General features: G+C 35.1%; 2 protein-coding genes across 2 annotated transcripts; one reads left to right on the top strand and one right to left on the bottom strand.

The window, feature by feature from the left end:
- Nucleotides 1–4,004: 4,004 nt before the first annotated feature.
- LOC125217101 (2-oxoglutarate-dependent dioxygenase DAO-like) lies at nucleotides 4,005–6,146 on the top strand. Its single transcript, XM_048118927.1, has 3 exons — nucleotides 4,005–4,371; nucleotides 4,651–4,969; nucleotides 5,682–6,146. The coding sequence occupies exons 1-3, from the start codon at nucleotides 4,040–4,042 to the stop codon at nucleotides 5,931–5,933; spliced, it is 903 nt and encodes a 300-aa protein (XP_047974884.1). The 5' UTR covers nucleotides 4,005–4,039; the 3' UTR covers nucleotides 5,934–6,146.
- Nucleotides 6,147–20,524: 14,378 nt separating this feature from the next.
- Nucleotides 20,525–22,040, bottom strand: LOC125212649 (2-oxoglutarate-dependent dioxygenase DAO-like). The gene is made up of 3 exons (XM_048112872.1): nucleotides 21,587–22,040; nucleotides 20,988–21,306; nucleotides 20,525–20,924 (listed from the first exon to the last, which is right to left on the bottom strand). The coding sequence occupies exons 1-3, from the start codon at nucleotides 21,919–21,921 to the stop codon at nucleotides 20,670–20,672; spliced, it is 909 nt and encodes a 302-aa protein (XP_047968829.1). The 5' UTR covers nucleotides 21,922–22,040; the 3' UTR covers nucleotides 20,525–20,669.
- Nucleotides 22,041–26,575: the final 4,535 nt, after the last annotated feature.

Below are 26,575 nucleotides of genomic sequence, written 5' to 3'. Positions count from 1 at the left end.
AGCCTATTGAGTGTGGGATTCATAATTTATATAATTATACTATAATTATTTATTAATTACTATCAGTTTTTAGTATAATAATAATAATAATAATAATCTATATTGATTAGTTACTAATTTAATGTAAAATAATATAATTATTACATAATATTATGTGATTCATAATTTATATAATTATACTATAATTATTTATTAATTACTATCAATTTTTAGTATTATAACAATAATAATCAAATATAATTATAACTATAATTATATTTAAGTATATTTGAATAATATTAAAAATGAATTAATTATTAATTAATAACATCAAAATAATAATATTAATATTGATTAATAATAATAGTATAAAGAATTAGGAGAATGAGAGAAGATATTATAATATCACTTTTGGTACAAATTTTATGTATGCCCAAAATACCCTTTATGATATAAATGGGAAAATATATTTGTTTAAAGGGCATTTTGGGAAGAAAATTGCATTAGGTACCAAAAATGTGATTTATAGGTACCAAAAACAATATAAAATAAAGATTAGGTACCATTTACGTGCGAAAGTGAAAGACCAGGTACCATTTATGTAGTTCACTCTAAATAAAAATACTTCAATTACTTTTTATTTCTATCTATTACTTTATCAATTATATTTAAAATTTGTGTTGTTCCAAAAAATCCATACTCCCTTCATTAGAGTCTAACTTGAATTCGTCACGAGTTTTAAGAAATGTACATAAAAGTGGATGAGAAAAGATAGTGGAATGTGGGACCATTTTTATATACTCCATCCGTCCCATAAAAATATTTGCACTTTCCTTTTTGTCCGTCTCACAAAAATATGTGCATTCCATTTTTGGAAAGTTATATCAATTTAATAATGTAGGTCTCACAATACACTAACACTACTTGAACTACCATTCCCCTCCTCTCTCTTACTTTACCATACCATTTTTTTTTCTTTCTCTCTCTCTTACTTTACCAATTTTGTTTTAATTCCCGTGTCATACTTCTTGCCCATATTTTTATGGGAGGGAGGGTGTATTAGTTTTATAATAGAATATGGGTAAAATGAATTAGTGGAATATGTGATCTTACCTACCATTTAATATAAAAATGAACCTAGATTCCTAATGGCGGGCAGACTAAAATGGTAAATCGGAACTTCTAATGGTGAACGGAGGGAGTATTTTTTTAAAAACAGAGCGAGGGAGTTACATTTTCAAAAAAAAGTTGGTGTTTTTTAAATACATTAGATGAGAATTAAGTTTTATGAAAAAAATAAAATACACCTTTATTTTGCAATTTACTAAATCTCAAAATATTAGTCCATTTTATATTTATCAAGTATTGCTCTCTCATAGACGTCCCCACATCATAATTGACAATTGGTTGAAACCGTTGTTGCGAAATACTCCCTCCGTCACATAATTTGAGTCACTCCATTGTGGACACGGGTTTTAAGAAAGGTAAAGAACAGTGGATTGGAAAAGTTAGTAGAATATGAGACTCATTTTTTATATTGGTTTCATAATAAAATGTGATTGAAGTGAGTTAGTTTGGAATATGAGAATTACTTACCATTTATTGTAAAAATGAAGTGTGACTCTTATTGTGGGACGGACCAAAATGGAAAAATATGACATTTATTGTGTGACGTCGGGAGTAGGTGGTATTTCAACATATAACTGAAACGAGAGGTGGAAACCCATCAAACAACTACATTACTGTCTGAAACCATATCCCAATTTCACACAGCGTTTCCATGTGATTGTTACATTGAGCACATCCTTATTTACCAACCGATCACAAACCAAATCTAGAAACTCTCCATAAGAAACATTATCACTTAAAATATTGGACTATTTTACAATACGATTGGATCATATGCAACGCTCAAGCCATAAGATTGGACTAGTTTACAGCCCCAATACACATTTACACACTAAGACAATTCATACAATAAATATATATCAAATTTTCAATATTAGAACAATTCTAATCTAAGTCCTAAATTTCACCAAAACCCCTAAATTTTTAAAGCAATGACTACTTGGGAAAACTATATGAAATACAATACTTATCAACGCTTATGGAAGAAGAAATTGATTTCAAAAGTGATAAAAACTTACAACAATTTGCAAAAATTCGCCCAAAGCTCGCGTAAATCGCCTCCATTTTTGCATTTGACTGAATGAGGAGAACAACCTCTACCATGTTTTCTATATTCAACGATAGCCGCGTTTTAGAAACTCAACTTAGCAGTCGAGTTTAGGTTGGGTTTTCTATATTGGCCTCTAATATCATAGAATTTTTAAAAAGTTGGGTTTTTCTAACAAACATAACTTGACAAATAATATTACGAACTTTACCCGAGTTTGTTATTTTCCAATGGCGTAAATATTCAGACAAATAATATCATGATACAGATTTTTTTTCATAATCTCTCGACAACAACTTCAAGAGCAAGTTCTTTAATCTTTGAGGTAGTTTTTCTTGAAGCACACCCTCCGAAATTGTTCTTCAATCCATTAATATGCTATAACTTTAATTTCACTAGAGGAAAATGAGAAATTCGGGTAAAGTTCGTAATATTATTTGTCAAACAACATTATTTGTGATTTTCTTTTTAAATTTCTATTATAAAACTACAATTTAACTCCTTTAAATTAAAAAAAAAAAGTGTACGTACTCTCCGTTGGTTCATTTCAAACTGAAATTAGTTCTACCAATGCATCTGCTTTCTCTCTTCCAAACTATTTTTTCTTAATGAATGATTTTATTTCAAATAAATAAAAACGTTCACATTGAGCCTTGAAGCCAACAGAAATTGCATGGTGGTTTTGGACTAAAACTACTCGTCTTACTAAAGTACCAGAATTCAATGAAGCTGGCTAATATCTCCCATTTAATTTCTTTTAGCTATTTGATTTTGTTATGTACACCTAATTTGAATTCAACCACATTTCATGATTCAACTTTTCTTTTCTCAATGTTATACCTTCATACTACAAAATTACAAAAAGATAAAATAAAATAAAACAACAAAATCTAGTACCCTGTGCTTCTCGAAGCTTTAAGTTTTTCAAAATGCGTAGGCCGCTTCCTGTACTAGTCAATAGTCATTATCACTCATTGGCTACATGAATTTCCACAGAATAGTTAATAAAGATGCACCACGTTTAACATTGACATAAAAAAAGTTTGATAGAAAATATTCGGCCTATTCTGATTTGGACCGTTTTCTTCTATAATTACTTCAATCACGCAAGCCTACATCTACATGTATTTTATGGTAATGTTCATAAAATAACTTTGTACATGTTTAATAATCTAAATTTTGTAGATTTTACAACAGTAAGTTAATATTTAAAGCACATAGAAGTAAAATGGTGTTGGTACAACAGGAACCCACCAAAGTACTACTATTATCTATAGGTCACCTAATTATAGTAGTAAATTAATTAGGAAAAATTGTTTAACTAAGTGTACAATGCAAAATAAAGTGAATATAGAATGGCGCTGCAAAAGTAGGAACATATACAACAATTATGTGTCCTTTGTTTCGGTGAATTAGGCCACCATAATTTGACATATTATCCGATCTCCCATGTCAAAAAACATATATTAAATATTATAGTACTACATTCTCCATCTTCCAATTAATATTTTAGACTAATGTCATCCGTTTTTTTTTATTAATTTATTTCATAAAAAAATCTAAATAAGTTTGGTCTCAGAATAAGAATATAAAATTGGCAAGTATAATGCAGTGTCATTCTTTTTTTTTTTATATAAATATATAGAATAAGACACTAAGGAACTAGTGTTTTTAATAAGATGATCACAATTCTCTGGACACATATTCAAAACTAAAAATTACTATTTCTCTACGGCACTGAGGGTATAGTTGGGAATTAAAAATCGTAATTAAGCCGCCGACATTAATGACACTAGTTTACACTATAAAAACCAGCATGCATAAGCAAATTCCATCAACAATTCAAAGAAATCACAACACAAAACTTGTCAAAAAAAAAAAAGAATGGGTAAGGATTCAGCTCCAGTAATCGACATGAAAGATTCGTCAAATCTAGCAGAGAAGATAGTGAAAGCATGCGAAGAGTGGGGTTGCTTCAGACTCGTTAACCATGGCGTGGACACGGAGCTGATGGCCGAGATGAAGGCCGTCACACGGTCGCTGATGGATCTTCCCATGGAGGTTAAACATAAAAACTCTCATCCTGAGCCTGGCAAAGGCTATACCCCACCAAACATGGCTAGCCCCTACTTTGAGGGCCTCAGTCTCTATGACATGGCTTCACCCGGTGCAATTGACCACTTCTGCTCTCAAATTCACGTTTCGCCACGTCAGAGGTCGACACAAATCCCTATCTAATATTCTCTTTTCCCATTATAATTCAGTCGTATTCTTTTTTTTTTTTTTGGGGACTGTCTCGGTTCTATTAATTTATTCTCTCTTAACTTTATTATGTTTCTTACATTATTTCCTTTCCACTTAATACAAATTCCTTAATCTAGTGTTTAAAAGAAATGTCTCTATATCTATAATAGAGACATTCCTTATAATAAGAACTATCATACTTATAATAATTCCAATCAAAATTCTAAATAACTTTGACATGATCTTATCAGGGAGGTGCTCAACAAATATGCGTTCGCACTGTACGATCTGGCACATTTTTTGGGGATGAAGGTGATGGAGGGGCTCGGGATGGACGGAGACCTCTTTAAGGACTGGCCATGTCAGTTGAAGATGAACAAATACAACTACGGCCCTCAAACGGTCGGATTAACTGGCGCCGTTTTGCATACAGACCCCGGATTTCTCACTATATTGCAAGATGATGAGGTTGTTAATGGCCTTGAGGCCGTGCACAAGATCACCGGTGAACTCGTGTCGCTCGATCCAATAGCAGGAACTCTAGTTGTGAATGTCGGAGATGTTGCTAAGGTATTGCTTTGGTTTATCACTATCAAATTTTTGCATGTTAGAACATCTCAAACGGAAAAGGTAAATGGAAGTTAAAGAAAAGAACTACCATCTTTACCTTTTATTTATATAATAATAACTTATTTTTCATTGGGAAGGGTAATTAGAATGAACCGATATTGTACCTTCTTCAGTTTTGAAAATGCACTTTGGATTCGATACGGATTTTAATATAAGATTGGTAAAGTAAGAGAAAGTTAGAGAGAAAAAATAATTAAAGTATTGTTAGTAGAGAATGAGTCCCACCTCATTAGAGAGAAAAGACTTTCTAAATTTAGAAAGTGCATATTTTTGTGGGACGGACTAAAATGGAAAGAGTGCATATTTCTTGTGGGACGAAGGGAGTACTTCATTAGTTCCTTGTTAATAGAGACGCTTCTTTTTGGCACGGAAATTAAAAATAATGTGTCAAGTGAATAATGAATAAAGTAAGATAGACGAATAAAGACCGAAGTAAGAGAGATGATTACTTTTTGTCAAAAATAGAAATGTCTCAATTATCTTGGAACTTTTCAAAATTGAAAAATGACTCAGTTAACATAGAACAGAGGGAGCAGTTGATTTTTTTTTTTTTCATGAAACTCACTATTTTTAAGAATTTATATTTATGGCGTTTTACCTTTAGAGATGTTCTTAGCTGTGTTTTTGGTACTTGTATATGCTAATTAATTAGGCTTGGAGCAATGGGAGGTTTTGCAATGTGAAGCATAGAGTGCAATGCAATGAGGCGACTGTACGTACTTCAATTGCTCTATTCGTGTTGGGGCCGAGAAATGAGAAAGTAGAGGCGCCGCCGCAACTTCTGGATTCCGGCAACCCTCGCCGCTACGTGCCGTTCGACTTTGAAGAGTATAGAAAGCTCAGAGCATCAACCAAATCACCTACCGGTGAAGCTCTTGAGCTTTTTCTGACCAAAAGTTCCTGATATTTAAATGAAAATATTATTTGAAGAAAAATGAGAAGCATATATATTTATATTAAAACATAATCGTTCGACTGATTTTTTATTATACTAGTACTATTGTAATTATGCAGTTGAAGCACTGATGTTGGGCGCTTCATGCATTTGGCCAAGTTTGTGTAACTGTGTTATCAGTTTAAGTACTTCAGAATATACATTAATTTTTATGAGTTCAAATTAAATTCAATTTTCAAGAACTCGATTACCTTTCAGTTGACGAGGCTTGCAGCGGAAAAACAAATAAACTAGAGTTTATATATAGCCAGATTATTTAGATAAATTCTATTTGCACAATTATCACATGTATCATGCTTACAATTTGAATTAAAATATTCTTTAGATTAATTATAATTCAAAGTATGCTTTTACGGAGAGAATTAATTACCTTCTTGATTTTCCAAAGAATCGCAGATGGCTTGCGACTTCTCCAAGGGAGGATCTTCAATATTAGACCATAGATCTTTTGACTGGTTCCCGAACAATATTTCAATATAAGAATGGGCTGATCTTATCAAAATATACAGGACAAGAATAAAAAAGAGCCAAAAATCCCATACATAGTGGGGGAGGAAAAGCGACGACTTCTCAGAGAGAGAGGGGACGGAAATTTGCAGTGTATTCACATGGTCTCTCCTTTATCTCCTATTTATTAAGTTACATATTGAGCTCAGTCAGGGATCTATGGAGGTTCGGGTGCAGGCTACACCTATTTGGCTTTTAAAATAATACACCATAGATCTATGTCCCAAAACCGTTGGCTAATAAGAATAATGCATCTACTTCCTCTTATTTGACTGAGTGTTCAAATTTGTGGCATTGTAGATTGAGACATGTAAATCAAAACGTCATTAAAAGATTAGTAAATTTAGATCTACTAAAGGAAAATGAAGTGAATACCCAAGATAAATGTGAAATTTTTCTTGAAGCAAAAATGGCTAAGTTATCGTTTCACTCCGTTGAACGGAAAACAAAACCCCCTTGAATTAATTCACACGGATGTATGCGATTTAAAGTTTGTGCAAGCTAGAGGCGGTTAAAAGTATTTTATCACTTTTATAGATGATTGCACAAGATATTGTTATGTTTATCTTTAAAGAAGTAAAAATGAAGCAATTGAAGCGTTCAAAAATTATAAGACTGAAGTTGAGAATCAACTTGGTTGTAAAATCATAGTGATTCGAAGTGATAGAGAAGGAGAATGTGTAGCCCCGTTTGAGGAGTTATGCAACGCAAGTGGTATAATTCATCAAACAACCACTCCATATTCACCACAATCTAATGGTGTTGCAGAACGCAAGAATCGAACTCTAAAAGAGATGATAAATGCACTGCCACTGAGTTCAAGATTGCCCCATAACATGTAGGGAGAGACTATCTTGACAGCCAACTATATCCTAAACAAAATCTTACTCAAAGGAAAGGACATCACTCCTTATGAGTGATGGAAAGGAAGGAAACCATCCTACAAATACCTCAAAGTGTGGGGGAGTTTGGCGAAGGTAATGGTCTCCCATCCAAAGAAGTTACAATTGGCCCTAAAGCGGTTGATTGTATCTTCATTGGATATACACTTAATAGTAGTGCACATAGATTTGTTGTTCACAAGTCTGAAATATCGACTATAACAGTAGGAACAACAATCGAGTCAAGGAATGCCGTGTTTCTAGAAAAATACATTTCCTTGCAAAGACAAAGAAGAGGTCACAACCAATTATGAGACAATAATTGAAGATGAAGCCACTAGTTCTAAATCAGTGGATGAAGAACCTCAATCGCGAAAGCGAGCAAGGCCTAATCCAAGTGATGCAGTACTAAAACGTGGTAGTAGGGCCAGAACTCCAAAAACATTTAGGTGATTATGCATTCGATTCCAATTTCATGCAATAAACTAGATCTATAGATAAACACATCAAATAAACACATATACATGCTAACTTGATGTAGACTCGATTGTTACCTTTTGATCCATCAAAGGATCGACGTTGCTAGCTGCACCACCCGGAGATCCTTGGTTTATCGACCAAGAATCTTCCATTCTATTCCCTTGTCCTTGATAATTCATCCATGTGGGCGGCTCTTGAATGATCAACGATAGCATTGGTGAGATCTAGGAAGAACACCACACAAACACAAGATTGTCTTAATCTAATCCTATGAATTAGGATAGAAAAGGAACAAAACCAAGAACCTAGGAAAGAAGAGGGAGAGAGAACGCCTATAAAGGCGGCTAGGGTTTTGAGGAAGAGTTGTGAATTGTGCAATTGTGTGTTAGGGTTTCCCATCTCTTCACTATTTATAGACTTGGGACTTAATGGGCTAGAATGGGGATCCATGGAATGACTTAGATGTTGGGCTCACCCATTAGATAAATATCTAATTAAATCAAATGACCCATGATTTAATATATTATCAATGGAATATTATTTTGTTCCACTAAAGAATAATATTGCACTCACATCTAAATTACCAGATTACAAATAACTTGGGTCCATTTTATTTTACAATATTTTCCGCATTTAAGATTATCTTGATCCGTCAATTTAATTCTTTTGTCTGCTATGTGACTTGAATTAAATTAATTCTCCAAAGAGTTGTCTAGTTTGAAACTTTATTTATTATTCGTGGAATAAATTCCAACTGCGCAGATTTCTAAACAATAAATTTCCTTTTCAAACACCTCTTGGGGATCACCCGTTAGGAATTTAATCATACCACACTGGGCACGCGAATTCTATGAAATAATATTCCAATACCTTCATGTTATTCAACACTACCACCCAAGATACCATGTTTGAGTTACGTACAAACTCTCCCATATTGATAAGTCAAAGTGGCGTTTGATTAAATAAAAAATATTGATATTAATTTCATAGACTAGAAAATACTAAACTTTCTGAAATATATTCTTACAGTAGATATCAATAAAGAATACATTTCGTATTAGATCCTTTCAGTGCTTTACCACACCGGTGTTACTTATCTATTCTTAGGTAAGAGAGAATTATTACAAACACCGCAACCATACCAATAGGTAGCCAAAGCCTATCTAGGTTGTGAATACGTTTTTCTTCTTACTAGAGTAACTGGTCAAGTCCCCTACTGGTGAACACATGGAAGCTATCGTATTCCCCTACTTTAACCTTCTTAGTAAGAAGCCTTAGACTTGTTTATTATATTTCAATAATAAACCATTATATTATATTATTTATTCTCATAATTAGGTAAACAAGTGGAGGTGACGTTTCTTGTAAACGTGCATGAGCTGACTGTACAAAGGCATGTACGCTCGAAGCATCTTTTAGTATACAAACCCCAACACCAACATCAATAAAAGTAGCCTTTGCTGGCCCAGGCGGGTTACATTAGAGAGAAGTTGTTTAAAGCGAAATTGACTCAATTTTGCTAAACCACACTTGGGTGTTGGTTGATCTACCTGAAGGTGCTAAACCTTTAAGATGCAAATGGGTCTTTAAAAGAAAATTTAAGGCCGATGGAACAGTGGATAAATATAAAATCTGACTGGCGGTAAAGAGTTTTAAGCAAAAGGAAGGACATGACTTCTTTGATATCTATTCACCTGTAACGAGGATTACATCTATCAGAGTGTTTCTCATGATTGATGCACTGCACAATCTTGAGATTCATCAAATGGATGTAAAGACTGCGTTTCTAAATGGTGAATTAGAAGATGAAATCTATATGGAACAACCCGAAGGGTTTGTAGTACCTGGACAAGAGAAAAAGGTATGCAAACTAGTAAAGTCCCTATATGGATTGAAACAAGCGCCATTGGAATAACACTTGAAATTTGATAATGTGATGTTATCAAATTGGTTTAAGATTAACGAATGCGACAAATGCGTGTATATCAAGAACATATATGTTATAGTGTGTCTGTACGTTGATGACATGTTAATAATTGGTAGTAGCACTCAACTGATTAACGAGACAAAAGCCATGTTAAAAAGAAATTTTGACATGAAAGACATGGGTCTAGTCGATGTAATTCTTGGAATGAAAATTCTAAGAACATCTGATGGAATCATATTAACACAATCTCATTATGTTGAGAAAATATTGAAGAAATTCAATGCCTATGATGGCGTGCTGGTTAAGACTCCAATTGAACTCGACGTTCACTTGAGCAAAAACAAAGGCGAACCCGTTGCACAAGAAGAATATGCACGGGTTATTAGGTGCATTATGTACTTGACTAATTGCACTCGACCTGACATTGCTTGTGCCATGAACAAGCTGAGTCGTTACACGAGTTATCCAAGCAAAGAGCATTGGAGAGCTCTTGTAAGGGTTTTGAGATATCTAAAACATACTCAAAATCATGGGCTACACTTTTCGAGATATCCCCCGGTACTTGAAGGGTACTGTGATGCGAATTGGATATCCGACAATAAAGACTCACTTTCAATAAGTGGATACGTCTTTACTATTGGGGGTGGTGTTGTCTCGTGGAAATCCACGAAACTGACATGTATAGCCCGATCAACCATGGAATCAGAATTCATAGCTTTAGATAAAGGTGGGGAATAAGCCGAATGGCTTAAGAACTTCCTTGAAGATATTCCAGGTTGGTTTAAGCCAGTGCCAAGCCGCTATTGGAAGGGCAAATAATGGCTTCTATAACGGTAAGTTCGACATATTCGTCAACGACATAATACCGTGAGACATTTGATCCCAACATGGGTGATTACAATTGACTATGTGAAGTCAATAGATAATCTAGCGGATCCGCTAACCAAAGAGTTAAATCGTGATCAAATGAACAAGTTGCTAGAGAGAATTGGTTTGAAATCCACCAACTAAAGATTGTCGTAGTGGTAACCCAACCATGGTGACTGGAGATCCCAAGAGCTTGGTTCAATGAGAAAACTAAGCTATGAGAGTTCGGGTGAAACACTCATCTATATTTATTCCCTAGAGAGCAATAGAGTGTTGAAAAACTTGCCTAGTGGTGAGGATAAGTCTATGACTTTTAATGATTCCTAAGGATCTCTAAGAGATTGAGTTCTCAAGGAGACCGAGTACGGCAAGATAGTCGACTAGGAATCACCTATGTAAGTATGAAGTGTGGTCGCTTCAAATTACACACTTATGAATCTAAAGTGGTTTCCAAGGCCGAAAAGGACATAAAACGTGAGAACGGATGAGGTTGAGCTGTTTAAAAGTTAAAACCATTGTCTCGGTGCACGCCGTGGAGGGATAGTTAAAAGCATCACGCTACTAGGCCGCATGTGTATCTGATAATGTTGACTATGGATGGTTCAAAGCCAACAACAACCTATCTTTATGCTTATATACCTCAGAGGGTTGAGCTTGTGTCTGCATGCATATGCATTTGGCTATTTCCACTCATGTGGGAGATTGTTGGAATTGTATGCCCGGTCAAAGGACTTTGACCAATAATATTTCCAATGAGACATTTAATTTTGTGAAATTAAATGATATAGCGTCGATCTAAGTTTGCAGTAGATGACCTTGGTATATTCATTTTCTCAAATTCGATTCTCGGTGATTGAGAAATAATGGATTAAAGTTGTGCAAAATTGCAAACTATTTAAATGAGCTAAGAGAGAAGTCATGTGATTAATTAAGTGGGTTAATGAAGAGCTGTGAGTTTAATGGTCAGCGACATAGTGTTCAAAATTAAAAACCCTCGATCTAGAAGATCCTCTAGACACTGGGTCTAGAAACTCAAAGAATCTTGAGCTACCTGTCGTTGGGCACACAATCACTACCTTAATCCCCCTTCAAAACCCTCAACCCGCTATAGCTAAAAGATTAATATAGGGAAGCAGGGATCGAATCCACAGAGATGAATGTGTAAGTAAACATGTTCACAGACCTGGAAACTATTTTTGGCTGCTGCCACGCAATTTTTGGGGTTGAGGCTTACTTCCTAAACTTAGGAATTTAAAGAACTTATCCTAACAGCTAGATCTAGATGGGATCTTTAAAGCATGCATAAACCAGAATAAAGCAAGACAATTACTGGACCGAGTAAAAAGCTTTCTAAACTAACCCAAACTTGGGAAAAATTAGACGTGGGAACCTAAGGACTAACTAACAGCGACATCATCTTCTCCAACTTTTATCATGAAACTACCAGTGAAAAAATAGAGCAAAGCGAAGATCGAAACAAGGTGAACGAAATTAAACCGATAGAAATGAAGAACATGTAAAATTAATGCGGATCTATGACTACTAGACGAGGCAAACAAGAATGCAGAATTTAAACAACAAAATCAAGAGAAAATAAGCAGATCCATCCACGGGACGCTTAATCTACTCCGGATCCAAGCCATCCACAACAATCAAACATCATTTCCATCTCCGATCCTCACAAGTTTACGTAGATTCAACCGATCAACAACAAATTTCTCACAATCCAACTCCAAACTCAAATCAACCAACAATAATCAGCAAATCAAAACCACAACACAGCGATAAGGTAAACGAAACAAAAGTAGCGACATCCATTGCAAAATACGAAGTATTCAACGACAATAACGAAACAAGGACGAGCCTCGAACAACGAGGACTCGGAAAGTACGAAAAGTAAACATGAAAGCAAAAGATAATTGTTTCTTCGCCTCCATAGAGACGGTGTTGCTCCACAATCAAGCTAAAACGTGAACTCTCGTACCAATTCCCCGTGAAAGTGTGTGTAGAGAAGTGGAAAACTAAGCTAAAAGCCGAAAAGTGATGGAACGTCTTATTCATGTTGATCGCATGCTCTTATTTATAGTGGATAGAGCTTCTAGACTGTTCCTGTGTTCCCTATTTTGCCCTCCAATTTGATGCTCCTCAGTCTAGTAACTATTCCTTCTTCCGCTCATGTTCCCTGTCAGCTTCTCCATCCAGGCAATCTTCGTCTTCTTCCTGGGCGATTTCTTTACACACCTAGCTTATAAAACCTTGTTAGACCCATAAAATCATAGAATTTTACCCCATAACCAATGCATGAAATTAGCCTTATCAGTTAATTATCTCACATTGAAAGTAACAACCTTATTAAATAAGTATTTAATAAGAAGGAATTATAGTGGACTAAGATGGGCTATAGAACCCTCACGCGCGCATACGCGCGCGCCGCCACCGTCGCCCGCCGCACCGCGAGCACGATCTTGTGCCCGTGTCCGTGTCCTTGGACTTGGACTTGGGTGGTTGATAAGACTCGTTTTATACATGGTTTTATAGGTGTTTATACACTAATCGGGTTGATAATATGCAAAAAAGCGGTGAATTTAAGTGTGCAGGGGCTATAAAATGAAAAGGTGGCAAGTGCATGATTAACTTGATCAACTCGGAAAAGGAGCAAAAAATGGCCAAGTATGAGGACAAATTGATCAGTTGGAGACAAGCTGATCAAGAGAGCCTAGATGGGATTACAATGCCAGTCAGCCATGCTAAGTTGATCAAGCTGGATCAAGCAGATGGTGCAAGCTGATCAAGTGGACGAAGGTGAATTGACAATACCAGGCGGCCAACAAGTTGATCAAGTGAAGACACAAGCTAGTCAAGCCACCACATGAGGGCATGAGCTGAATCAAGCCAACACATGAAGACATGAGCTTATCAGGCCACCACATGAGGACACATCTACTGGGTCAGCCTGAATTACTGCAAAGATAAAATGCTCAAATTAAATGAGAAGTTACCTTAGGGTTGAAGATTGAAGCCGCTCTATAAATAGAAGTTTTCTACAATAAAGAAGAAGCGCTTAACGCTACAGTAGCTTAGATAAAAAGCTCTCTTAGATTAGTTTAGTTTACTTAGCTTTGTAGTCCCGACGGGGGAATTGACGACTCCGACGTCAGGATTACATTTCATTTCATGTTTTCAAGACTTCAGTGTAGATTTACATGGTGTTGGTCGTTTCGGCGGTGGAATCGACACCTTCATCTAAGAAGCTCCTTCACCACCTCGCTTTGTAGTTAGACTAAATGGGTTCGGCAAGGGAATTGACGACTCCGGCGCTAGATCTTACTTATTTCCAATTTTATGAAGCTTTTGTTTATTTTCATGTTGATGATGCTATTTACTTATAATTCTTGGATGCTTTTCGCAATTGGTAGTTTAGATGTTTAGATTCATGTTCGCTCTGTAGTTTCGATGGAGGAATTGACGACTATGACATCAGGATTACATTTAATTTCATGTTTTCCATACTTTAGTGCAGATTTACAGAGTGTTGGTTGATTCGACGGTGGAATTGATGCCTCCATTTTAGAAGCTCCTTCACCACCTTGCTTTAGTTAGATTTAATGGGTTCGGCAAAGGAATTGACGACTCCGATGTTGGATCCTTGCTATCTTTACCGCTTTGATTTACTTTCATGTTTCCATGTAGCTTAGATCTGTAGTCTCGGTGGAGGAATTGACAACTTCGACGCCTGAATTACACTTCATTCCATGCCCCCTTAGTTAGATTTAGTTTAAGCTCTCAACTCGGTTTCCATGTTTAAAGTTCAAGTTTCCCACACTAGTAATTAGGTCCATCTCCAATGCTCAAGGCGTGGTGTCTAACACCATCCCCATGTCGTAGAAACAATCTCGAGTACGTCCATGGTCTCTGTGGTTCGACCCCTCTCTTGCCACTTATATTTAGTAATATTTGTTACAAAAGTGGGAAACTATAAATCTTGTTGAAAGGAGGGACACGTGCACACGACACACGTGCAAAACCTCCTTATTTGTTTCGAATTTCAGTTGTAATTTAATTTCAATTTTCCATTTGTATTCCTTCTTTTGGGTTGTATTACGCCCGGTTCATCTCTTGTAATCCAGAAACTAATACTCCCAACAGTAAAAGTAAAGAAGTTCTAGAAAAGGAACAATTGTGTTACATAAAAATCATAATTGTTCATCAGTATCAAGTTTCAAGAAAGTTATATTGCAAAAAAATGCATAGCATTAAAATTGATTTAATCAAAATTCTCAACCATAGCAGATCACTTACTCCAACAATGATGCACCATTCCTACTCCACACTCACAACAAAATAAAATGGACCCACCATCACTTATTAAAATTGCTCATGTTTATAAGATTATTTTATTTTGTTGTGAGTGTGGAGTAGGAATGGTGCATCATTGTTGGACCTGAATCAAACATCAATAAAATCAAATCGTACATATATCAAGGGGTATGGGTGCAATCAACAATCACGAGATAAGAGAGGAAATAGGACAACTACAACCTGCTCAGATTTTTTTTATTTTTTTAAAAAAAGGATCAACAATGGTTTCCCATCTACTCCACGATGACTTGAACCTGCGACTTATTGGTTGGAGGGGAAGCATCTTACCAATTGGTTTGCGCTCAAAAAAGATGGGTAACCGAATGGCGTATTTAGGGAGAAGGGAGAGAGGTCTTGGCTTGTTAAGGTAAGTTTTTATATCTAACTAGTATTAACACTCGTGCTATGCATGAGACATATGATTTTCACTTAATGAAATACGAATTGTAAATAATTCAACCGAAATAAAAACTAATATCCTTATGCACACTTAAAAAAAATGTACATCTCTCATCTCACTCTAAGTGAATATTTTCTATTCGGTGCAGGATTTTTATACGTTTTTTGGCCGCCACAGTCTCTCTCTGGTGATTTTCCTGACTTCTTCCCTCTCTTCCTCCTCCGTGGACCTCTACCATTGCTCTTGGTGAGGCGCCACCTCCGTGCTTCCTCTCGTCATGTAGGGCTACCGGCAGCTCTCGGCACCATACGATCTAAATTAAATTGTGAGATTCAATCATATAAACTAAACATTATATATATTTAATCATTAGGTATAAATTTGCAAACCAAACTAACCCCATCGACCATAAGATATCAAATTACATAACCATTTACCTAATCAAAGATAGCATATTCTTTAAATTAAAATTCATCTTATTAAATTATATAACAATTTAATTCGTTAAAGATGACACTATGCATACAGATACCTATTCATACATATATTATAGAAATTTTAATAGGTATTCATATCCATGTAAATAAACAAACACGTACACAAATATTTTTAACAAAGAAAAAAATAAGAAAAATATTTCATTAAATTAGTAAAAGTGTACTCCCTCCGTCCCGGATAATTCGGGTCACTTTGACCGGGCACGGGTTTTAAGAATTGTAATGAAAAGTGGGTTGAAAAAGTTAGTAGAAAGTGGGTCCTACCTTTATATAATAGTTTTATAATAAAATGTGAGTAGAAATGAGTTAGTGGAATATGGGGTCCACTACCAAAAATGGTAAAAGTGAAATGGGACAAATTATGTGGGACGGACCGAAATGGAAAACTGGGACGAATTATCCGGGACGGAGGGAGTACAAGATATGAGAGACTCTATCTTTTCCAATTATTACTATTTTATTTTTAAATATAGTATGATTACTCAATTCATGAAAAAATGAATAATAAATGGATTAATTAGGGGAAAATATTCAATTGTACATCCGTCCACAAAAAATAGAGCACATTTGTCATTTTTGGTTGTCCATGAAAAATAAAGCACATTTAAAAAAGGGAAGTTTTCAATAACTTTTCTCTTACTTTTTCCTCTTCTCTCTTACTAATAATATAGACCCTACATTCCACTAACAATACTTCTCTCTTACATTTCCAATTCCACATTAAAAGTTGTGTCATTCATAATGTATCCTATTTTTCGTGGACAGAGGAAGTAACTATCTGTAATAATAGTGAAATGGGGAATTCTGAATTTGTAGAGATTTAATTTTTATTTGTTAGAATAACTTATACTCCAAATTTGATTATTTGTTAGAGAGATGGGAGTATTATATTCATGTTATTTAAAATTTCACTATCTTTTCCTTGATCTATTAATTTTTTTGTAGATTTAATTTCATGGTACCTACCTTCTTCTTTTCTCCTCTTTTGCCTATACTTTCTGCCTTGATAGTAAAGCTTCGGAAATGTTACAAAAGATTTTTCTCACACATTCAGGAATGAGTTCTTGATCAGCTTTCTCTTGCTTACATTATTTTTCTCATCACTGTTCGCATGTACTTCCAACTTGTACTGTAATTTTTCAAGCGGTTGAGCAACTGCTAAACCGAGCCATGCTTATCCTGCAAGCATTTCTTGGTCATAACTGGGCATCTTTGTTAATATATAGAAATCTCACTGCTTTCGCTTTATTTACCAATCATTAATCAAGTTCTGATCAGCTCCTGCATATTGCTTGACAATTCTGACTTCTTGATGTGTTATTTTTGTCTTATTGCATGCTGCCCACGAAGAATGACTCTATTGAGTGAAGAACGCATATACCTACATGTAGATACTAGATTGTATATTGGGGTGATAACTCATCTAGGGATGGAAATCCATGAACAAAATTAATGAGAGATGGAAAATGAGTAATGATAAAACACAAACTTGTCAAACAAATTAATGAGAGATGGAATATGAGTAATGATAAACAACCAAATTTTGTACAACAAAAAAAGTTTATACTATTAATAATTTGATGTATTAATCATATATTAAATTAATAAATATAGTTTGCATGTTTGGTAGGGGCGATAACTCATTTAGGTATATAATTTTATGAAAAAAATATTTTTGTTCATAAAATTATATCCCTAGATGAGTTATCACCCCTACCAAACATGGTGGACTAACTTAAAAAGACTTGATTAGTCTTTAGCCTCATTTTCAAAAAAAATTTATATATGAATTGCTTCTATATTAATTTTCAAATTTAAATTAAAGTATGCATTAGTTACTTTTATAGTTCTGAAAAAGTAAAAAATTATACACAAATCATAAATATATAATCACAATATTATGCACGTTTCATGTACGCCCATATATTTTAATTAAATGCATAAATAAATATATTTTTCTCATATAAATAAGTTTTTTATTGTACAAAATTTGATAAAATTGATTTATTGATGGAGAATATAGACGAACAGATAGAAACCCAAGAGTGAGGAATTGAAAGAACAAAGTGGGAAGAGCATTGATACAAACAAATTGTGGTCTGTATTCATAAGCAAACTGCTATTAATTTTGGCTCACTTTCAAATCTGAATTTTTTTTTGTCACGGTATTCTAAAATCAGAAGTTGTCAGGCACGCTGCAGTATTTACAATTCCCAATTTCTTGAATAAAAAGCTTTCACAGTTTTTTTTCCATTACAATTCCCAATTTCTTGAATAAAAAGTTTTCACAGTTTTTTTTCCAAGTTTTTGTTAGAGCACCTCCAATAGCGGCGAGCGGGCTGGCTAGCCGATTCTCGGCGATGGCCGGTCCGCTCGCTGAACCATTGTGGCCGGTTAGCGCCAATTCGGCGAGAAAATAGGTGAGCGCTGGCCGATGCGCTCGTCGATTGACTCGCCGTCATTGTAGGTTGGCGATCGACGAGCGATCGGCCAGCGGTGTTTTTTATTTATTTATTTTCGAAACACTAAATATACACGATTTGAACGTCATTTTCATTTGCATCGCTTGTTTTAACGAGTTTTTTTTCTCTCTGAATTTTTGTACAAGAGCAATAACGGGAAATGAGTAACGCGGGTGGTAGTGGTGGTAGTGGTGGGGATGCTGAAGAGGAGTTCGAATGGCAAGTGTTGGAAGAGTTAGAGGCCTATACGACCCGCGAGGCAGAGCGGCTGTTAGAAAGGGCCTTGCAGCCGTGGGTACCTCGACCTCGACCCGTTGTCCACCGTCGAGCAATGATTGATCGGGATCACGTAGGCTGCACATCAGCGGCTATATGACGACTACTTCGTAGAAGCGTGCCACGGTTTGGGGACAACACTTGTTCGGCGGCGTTTTAGGATGCGCGAGGGAGCTGTTTATGCGTATTGTTGACGCTTTGGAGCGTCGATATCTGTGTTTCCGCTTCAGGCGGGATGCGGGCGGCGGACCCGACCACTCCCGGCTATTCAAAAGTGCACTGCGGCAATCAGGACCGGTTGGCCTATGGAGGTGCGACAGATATGTGGGACGACTGTCGTGCCCTACCCCCGAAAGATTGTCAGGATCTAATGCGGTTGCACGGGGAGAAGCATGGGTTCACGGGGATGTTAGACAGCATAAATTGTATGCATTGGGAGTAGAAGAACTGTCCCGCTGCCTGGAAGGGTTCTACACCACCGGCTACAAGGGAAAGAATCCCACGATGATCCTCGAGGCCGTAGCTAATTACCGGCTGTGGATTTGGCATGCGTATTTTGGGGTAGCCGGGTCGAACAACGACCTCAACGTCCTCAACTCGTCGCCCCTCTTCAACGAGCAGTGCCACGGCGTCGGTCCGGCCATCAGTTTTGTCGCCAATGGCAACCGGCATGATATGGGCTACTACTTGGCGGATGGGATATACCCTAGGTGGCTCGTCTTTGTGAAGACGATCAGATGCACAAATGATGACAGGAAGACCTACTTTGCGGAACGGCAGAAGTTGGCGCGCAAGGATGTGGAGCGCGCATTTGGTGTGGTCCAGGCTCGATTGGCCGCAACTAAGGGTCCAACGCGTTTGTGGCATGTCGACTGCATTGCTGATATAATGTATGCTTGTATTATCCTGCACAACATGATTGTCGAAGATGAAGGTGTACAACTGACTAGTTGGGCCAACGACGATAATGAAGCCGGTCCAAGCCACGACGTGGCCGCCGCCAACGTACGAAGGGGGGTACCTCACGATTAAACCGGCTGCCTCCAGGCACATGCCGACATGCGCCAAGTGGATGCTCATATTCAAATCCAAAAGGATTTAATTGAAGAGTTGTGGACATGGAGGACTGCACGGAGATAGTTTTTTTGTTTTATGTATTTTTTTTAATTATGTAATTTTTTTTTAGGACGCACTTTTTTAATTTAAATAAAATTATTGCATTTTACCGTATATTTGTCGTAAATTTAATTTTGTCGTAAATCTAATTCCGTATTTATTGATAATTTTGTTTATAGTGACTAGCCTATGATTGGCCTATTGCTTGTCCAGTTGCTTGTCCTGGTGATGTGGCAGGATGAATTTTAGTGCTGATGATGTGGCAGGAGGAGTTTGTGGCTAACCTATGACTGGCCTATGGCTAGCCTATTGCTATTGGAGATGCTCATAATACACTAATTAATAGACAAAGAAATAAAGATACCCAGTTTCTGCATTCTTCGCAAACACCAGACGTAATTTCCCAAAAGGGTAAAATTGTTTTTTCAAGCAACGGGCAAGTGTTCCAATTTTCACAAACAATACTTTAGCTCATTTTTCCCTAATTCTCTCTTAACAAAATTTTCATCAACAATCATGTCTTCCGAGAACAAATGTCCAAGACTATTTTTCATGGACTAAGGTACTCCCTCCGTCCCAAGAAAGACGATCCATTCTTTAGGCGTTGTGCGCAACAAGATTTTATAAAACTTTATTTTATTTGTTAAGTGGAAAGAGTAAGTAAAAGAGAGGGAATAAAATAAGGATAAATGTGTTTCCATTTTTAGTAATGGATCATTTTGGTTGGACAAATAAAAAAGGAAATCAATCATCTGGGACAGAAGGGAGTAATATTCTCTTTAAAATGTATTATTAAAATTTTTAATAAACAATAATTAATGCTTTTATTCTTTAAACAGGTCTATACAAGGAAAACGAGAGATGCACAATGGCATGTGTAAAAACCACATAACAAAGATGGTTGTATCTGCCACTAGCTTGAGGGCTTACACACCAGATCCGCCAGAGCTTCACCAGCACGCAGTCCGGTGGAGAGCCGGAGCTTCCTGTAATCTTCAAACGTGAATGGGACGAAGAGCCGCGGGTGCTCAGCGTCCACAAGCTCCGAAGGCGCTTCTATTGCTGCCTCCTTGGGCCCCAACACGAACAAAGCAATCGAAATCCTCACTGCTGCTTCTTTGCATTGCACACGATGCCTTACGTTGCAGAATCTCCCATTGCTCCACACCTGCATCAATCATTGAAACATCAACCTCGGTAACATCTCCTAAGGATTGAATTCATGCCTGACCTTGGCAACATCTCCGAAGTTGACAAGAAGAGAGTTTGGCAATGGATCAACAGAAACAAACTCTCCAGATCTCTCATCCAGCACCTCGAGACCACCAACGTTCTCATCGTCTTGTAGAATGGTTAAGAATCCGGAGTCCGTGTGAGTTTGAACCCCTGATGATCCTATGCTTTGAGGAGTGAAGCAATACTTGTTTATCCGGAACTGGAAAGGCCAGCCCCGAAACAAATCTCCGTCGAATCCCATGCTTCGGCATAGCATTCGACCCAACTCCATCGCCAGTTCATGGACAGCTACAGAATACTTAACAATGGTTTCCCTGCAACATAAAACCCATTTTTTTCATTACTGTAGGCTTAATTTGCATAAAAATAGATCTTCAATTCAGAAACAAATTCACCTAATCAAATCTAGTTTCAGATGCAAATTCACCTACTCAAATCCATCCTAGCAATCTTCAAGTCGAATTGGCGAAAATCAAATCAAAAATTGAAGAAAAAGCTTACACAAGTAAAACTTGACGAAACCCTAGAAATTGGTACTTTTTCTAAATCCCTAAATTAAAAATTGACACTCAAGAGCAATTACAAAAATGGAACCTCTGGGAAGAAGAAGCTTCGAGCTGAGAGCAGAAGTGATGGACGGATTCGAGCGAGGCGATATCGTAAAGACCTAATCCTTCGTAGAGAGGATTGTTTTTGGAGGGAGCGACGTATCCGCTGCCGGCGATGATGTCTTTGTTCCGTTGTTTGATATCGGCGGGGAGATCGAGGAGAGCTCTCACCGAAGCTTTCATCTCCGCCATTAAATTGGGGGAAATGGTGTGATTGATGAGCCTGAAGCATCCCCAATCTTGGGATGCTTGCAGCAGTTTGTGCGATTGCAATGGGAATTCCTTGAAATCAATCACTGGAATGCTAGAACTACTACTCATTTTGATTTATTAGTAATCACTCAAAGAAAATCCTTGCCATTCATTCAACTCTTGTGCTTAGATCTCGATTTTTAAAATACAAATGTGAACACCTCACACACCACCTGCCGGCGAGAGTACAACATGTGCAACAATTATTTTATTATTTCAACTGCAGTTCCAAAATACTGCTTGTATATTTTGTCATCTTTTGGCAGGTATATGCACTTTGCACTTTGCACTCTATATGTAACTATCACGGTCGTTATCATGATGTTGACTAATTAATTTATTATGGTTTTATTATGTTTGGTAGCTAAATAACGTTGTGAATTATCATGTCTGACATGTTTGCTTATGATTTTAAAATAATATCAAATAGATTATATTTTAAATTTAAAAAATTATTAAATAAATTTAAAGATATTAATGTTAATTTTGTGTACTCCCTTTGTCTAAAGTAGTTGAGAAATTTTTTTGGCACGAGATTTAAAATATTGATTTGTTAAAGATTAAAGTAGAGAAGAAAAGTAAGAGATGGAGTAGTAAAGTAACAGATGAAAGAAAGTTGTTATCAAAAAAGAAAATTGACTCAACTACCTTGGGACAAACAAAATTGAAATACGACTCAACTACCTTGAGACAAATGAATATATGGTAGTTAAAACAAATTTTTTTCTCTCTTTCAAATTCACCTTAAAACTTTAAATTTAGGCAAATCTTTACATTCAAATTATTTTTTTAAAAAAATATACTATGTCCGTCCCATAACAATATGGACATATAATATGGCAAGAGAATTAAGACAAAGTCAGTAAAGTTGGAGAAAGGAGGGGAATGTTAATTAATGTAGTGATAGTAGATAGTGAGACTTCATTAATTATTAGTGCTTTAATGGTGCTAAAGTTGTAAATAACATGATCTATGAGGGTAATAAATTGGGATAACTTTCAATAAATGAAATGCCCATATTTTCATGGGACGGACAAAAATGAAAAGTGCACATATTTTTATGGAGAGTATTAAATTAAAGGTAATTTTATAAGGATTCTAATGAAATCTCAATTGCATATGTTCTGATAATGATCGGATGATAAAATTTTATAATTTATATTTTAATTTTCATACATGTTGATAAGTAGATTTTTATATCCATAAATGCATACAAAAATTTCAATATGATTGCATGTGCAATATCAATAAAATTGTGTTGAAGTTTTGTTATGTTGAAATATTTATGTTATTGTGTTAATATTTTTAATACATTTTTTTATATTAGAAAAACCACAAATATTATCATTATTATGATTAATTGACGATTTTACTTTTTTATTCATATTTTTACTACTATTTATTGATACCGTGAGATTTAATCTCATCCACTCACTTTAACATCTAATTGTATAAGATGGTCATAGTTGTGTATTAGAGTAATATACTTTATAGGAATGCAATCAAATGTAAACTTTAAATATTTTAGAAACTTCAAACTATGATTCAGACAGTTAGAAAAGCATCAACTAAATGATAAAATAATAGCAACAAAAAATGTCAACACAATATCAACAGTTAACGTTGTGTTGGCAATGTATTGACGTTGTGTTAACATAAAAATCTTAAAATTTTACAATGTGTTGACATTATGTTAACACTATGTTGAGGAATTTGAAATTTATACAATATACAGAATTTGCATTTATCATTACCCATACTTTACAACTATACAACTATAATTATTAAAGTTTAGACTTCAAATATCTTGACCATACATACTCAAAATAATCAAAATATCTTAATAACTAATTAACTTATTTAATTATTTCTGCTATTATTTATCCTATCAATATACTCAAATATATTGAATAAATTTATCGAAATTGAAAAGTACTCGTATCAATAAATCTCTTTTAGTTAATTAATCTATTTTTTTAAATTATTGTAAATAAAATTGGTAGTTCCAATAAATTAATAATAATACAATATCATGTGTAATTTTGTTAACATAAAACAGAGAAAGACTCCATAAATTCAAATCAAATAAAATCAACCACATACTTAGCAGGTAACATCGACAAACAATACCAAAAGGGAAGGTTGAGCTATTTAGTGCAAAATTCGAATAAGTTTGAGAAAGATGTAAATATGGGCTACGTACGACCTTCTAAGGTGCAGTGGGTTGAGCTACCTTTCTTATCCATTGCTGCCGCAACCTTCAAAAACAAGAAGAAGCCATACCCAACTCAAAGCACCAATTGGGCATTTAACACAAAAAGAACTATGATATGAAAGACATCATTAGTATGACGTTTTTTGCTCCATGTCAACTTCGCCTTACTCGGATAATGGATTCGACACCTCTCTTCTTTATCTCGACCAAGTATAACTTGGCCAATCTTCTTTTCCACCAACTCGTTTATGCATTCACCTTGCGCGAACCGTCCTTAAGCTTCTCATCCATTTCATATTCTAGCTTAATTTCCTCTTCATCATTCGGGGCTTCTCATCTTCGTTTTAGTTGTAAAGCTCCAATCGAATCTTTGATTCTCTTTTTCCTAAACCATGGCCAAAAAACATGCATCACTTTGCATTTCTTTTCTATCTTCCAATAATCATATGCGGGACTCCTCATGGCATTGTAAATCTATTGATTGGCCTTTTTAGTGCCCATTTGAAGTGTAAGCTCCCTTTTGACACATTAATTAATGCATTGCTCGTGGGCCGTGGCTAGGAATGGTCGGCAAGTACGTTTTTTGGTGTTATGGTGAACTATGCACAACATAAGGCTTGTGTAAACAAATAAATCAGACGAACATATCTATTTGAATGATTATGAGATTAACTGATTCAGACCCTGTACAATTGATTGCATACTAAAATGCACATTATTCACAAACAATGAATTAAACCTTAATTAATGAATTCCTACAGTTTAGAATTACAAAATAGATTCTCTAAAAAATTGGTGATTGCTTGTTACTCTCCGCGTGTAGTTCTTAGTACTTAGCCACAAATCTTCTAATCTATTTTCCATGTGTAGTTTTCTCTATATTACTCTCTCTCTTACTTTAATCTTTATCCACTTTAACTACTTATTACTCCATCTGTCCCACAATAAGAGTCATATTTTGTCATTTTTGTTCGTCCCACAATAAAAGTCTTATTTCACTTTTATCATAAATGGTAAATAGGCCTCACATTCCATCAGCTTATTCCACTATCCTTTATTATAAAACTAATACTCCATTTGAAATGTTAAGAATAGAAAAGTAGGTGGAAAAAAAGTTAGTGGAATATGAGTCTTGCTTGTATATATTAGTTTTAAATGAAATGTGAGTGGAATGAGTTAGTGGAATGTGGGACTCTATTACCAATAAGTTAGTGAAATGTGAGACTCCTATTCGCGGACGGACTAAAACGGAAAAACGGTACTCCTATTTGCAGACGGAAGGAGTATATATAAGTGAAACTCACATTCCACTAATTTATTTAACCCATTCTTTTTCTTTATATTTCTTAAAACTCGTACACAAACCAAATAAGACTCATATTATCAGACGAAAGGATTATTATTTTTCCAAAATGAATGCAGAAAACATATCTATTAATGTGAAACAGACAGTAATATTCACTGCATCAATGACATTCACTGCATGACACGTATTATTACACCAAATGATACAAAAAGCAAATATAAAATGTCTCCTACACTAAGTAATAAGTTTACTACTGTAATTATGCATGGACTATTAATTTATAGAGTGAACTACCTCATTAATCCCTAACATTTTGGGTTGTGACACCATAAACACTAAAAAAAAATAGCACCAGTATCCAAACATTTAATATAATCACAAATGATGTTTTTCGGACTAAAACACCCTCAGGCCTATAAGGACATTTTTGTCACTTCATTCATGATTTCTGTCACATTTCTATCAGCAACTTCTCATGTAATTTCCTAATAAATTCTGGTTTTTCATATGTAATTAAAAAAATTTCATTATTTACACTTTCTATGTTTTTATAATATACAAATTTATCATTATCTGCATTAATTAATATGAAAATAATAAAATGAGACCCTTTCTTCATTATAAAACTCATTTTTCTATTCGTGTTACTATTTCTCCTAATTTTTCTTAGTTTTTCACTTGATTTACGGATCAATTTTATTTATTATGAAAATATCCTAATTTTGCAGTATTAATTTATAAATTTACATTCTCTTTATTTCAAATACTATTATTAATAACAAAAAATCTCCAAGGACTAAATAGCCTAATATCACATACTTGAATATTTTCAAATGATGTTTATTTTTTTTATCATGAATGGCAAGATTCTATACAAATTTATATGTAAAGATTGAATGTTCATATGATGTTGAAAAATTCAGTTTGAGCTAAATTAAAATTCTGAAAAAAATATCAATCATAAAAATCGTTATAAAGTTAAGCTTTGAGTAACAAATTAGTTCGATGATATATAATGAAATAATATTTTAAATCTCAGTGTTGTCAAGAAAATAATTACTGTTTCACATTTAATTAAATGTGAAATACTTTTTATCATGTGTATTATTGGTTCAGAATTTTATTGCATAAATAACTTCACTTTTTCCATATTTTTTGTTGTTTTTTAATGAATTTTCTACGTGATATAACTAGTGTATGTT

The sequence above is a fragment of the Salvia hispanica genome, chromosome 3 (assembly GCF_023119035.1).
Source record: "Salvia hispanica cultivar TCC Black 2014 chromosome 3, UniMelb_Shisp_WGS_1.0, whole genome shotgun sequence".
NCBI lineage: Eukaryota > Viridiplantae > Streptophyta > Magnoliopsida > Lamiales > Lamiaceae > Salvia > Salvia hispanica.
The sequence above is the reverse complement of the archived record's forward strand: the minus strand, read 5'-3'. Positions and strand labels throughout refer to the sequence as shown.

Bases quoted from the DNA above. Each gene is read 5' to 3' on its own strand.
- LOC125217101 (XM_048118927.1), top strand. From the start codon at position 4,040: ATGGGTAAGGATTCAGCTCCAGTAATCGACATGAAAGATTCGTCAAAT. The intron at 4,372-4,650 runs GTCGACACAAAT...TGATCTTATCAG, and splicing joins CACGTTTCGCCACGTCAGAG to GGAGGTGCTCAACAAATATG. The intron at 4,970-5,681 runs GTATTGCTTTGG...CTAATTAATTAG, and splicing joins ATGTCGGAGATGTTGCTAAG to GCTTGGAGCAATGGGAGGTT.
- LOC125212649 (XM_048112872.1), bottom strand. From the start codon at position 21,921: ATGAGTAGTAGTTCTAGCATTCCAGTGATTGATTTCAAGGAATTCCCA. The intron at 21,307-21,586 runs GTTCCATTTTTG...TTTATGTTGCAG, and splicing joins GAAGCTTCTTCTTCCCAGAG to GGAAACCATTGTTAAGTATT. The intron at 20,925-20,987 runs GTCAGGCATGAA...TGATTGATGCAG, and splicing joins ACTTCGGAGATGTTGCCAAG to GTGTGGAGCAATGGGAGATT.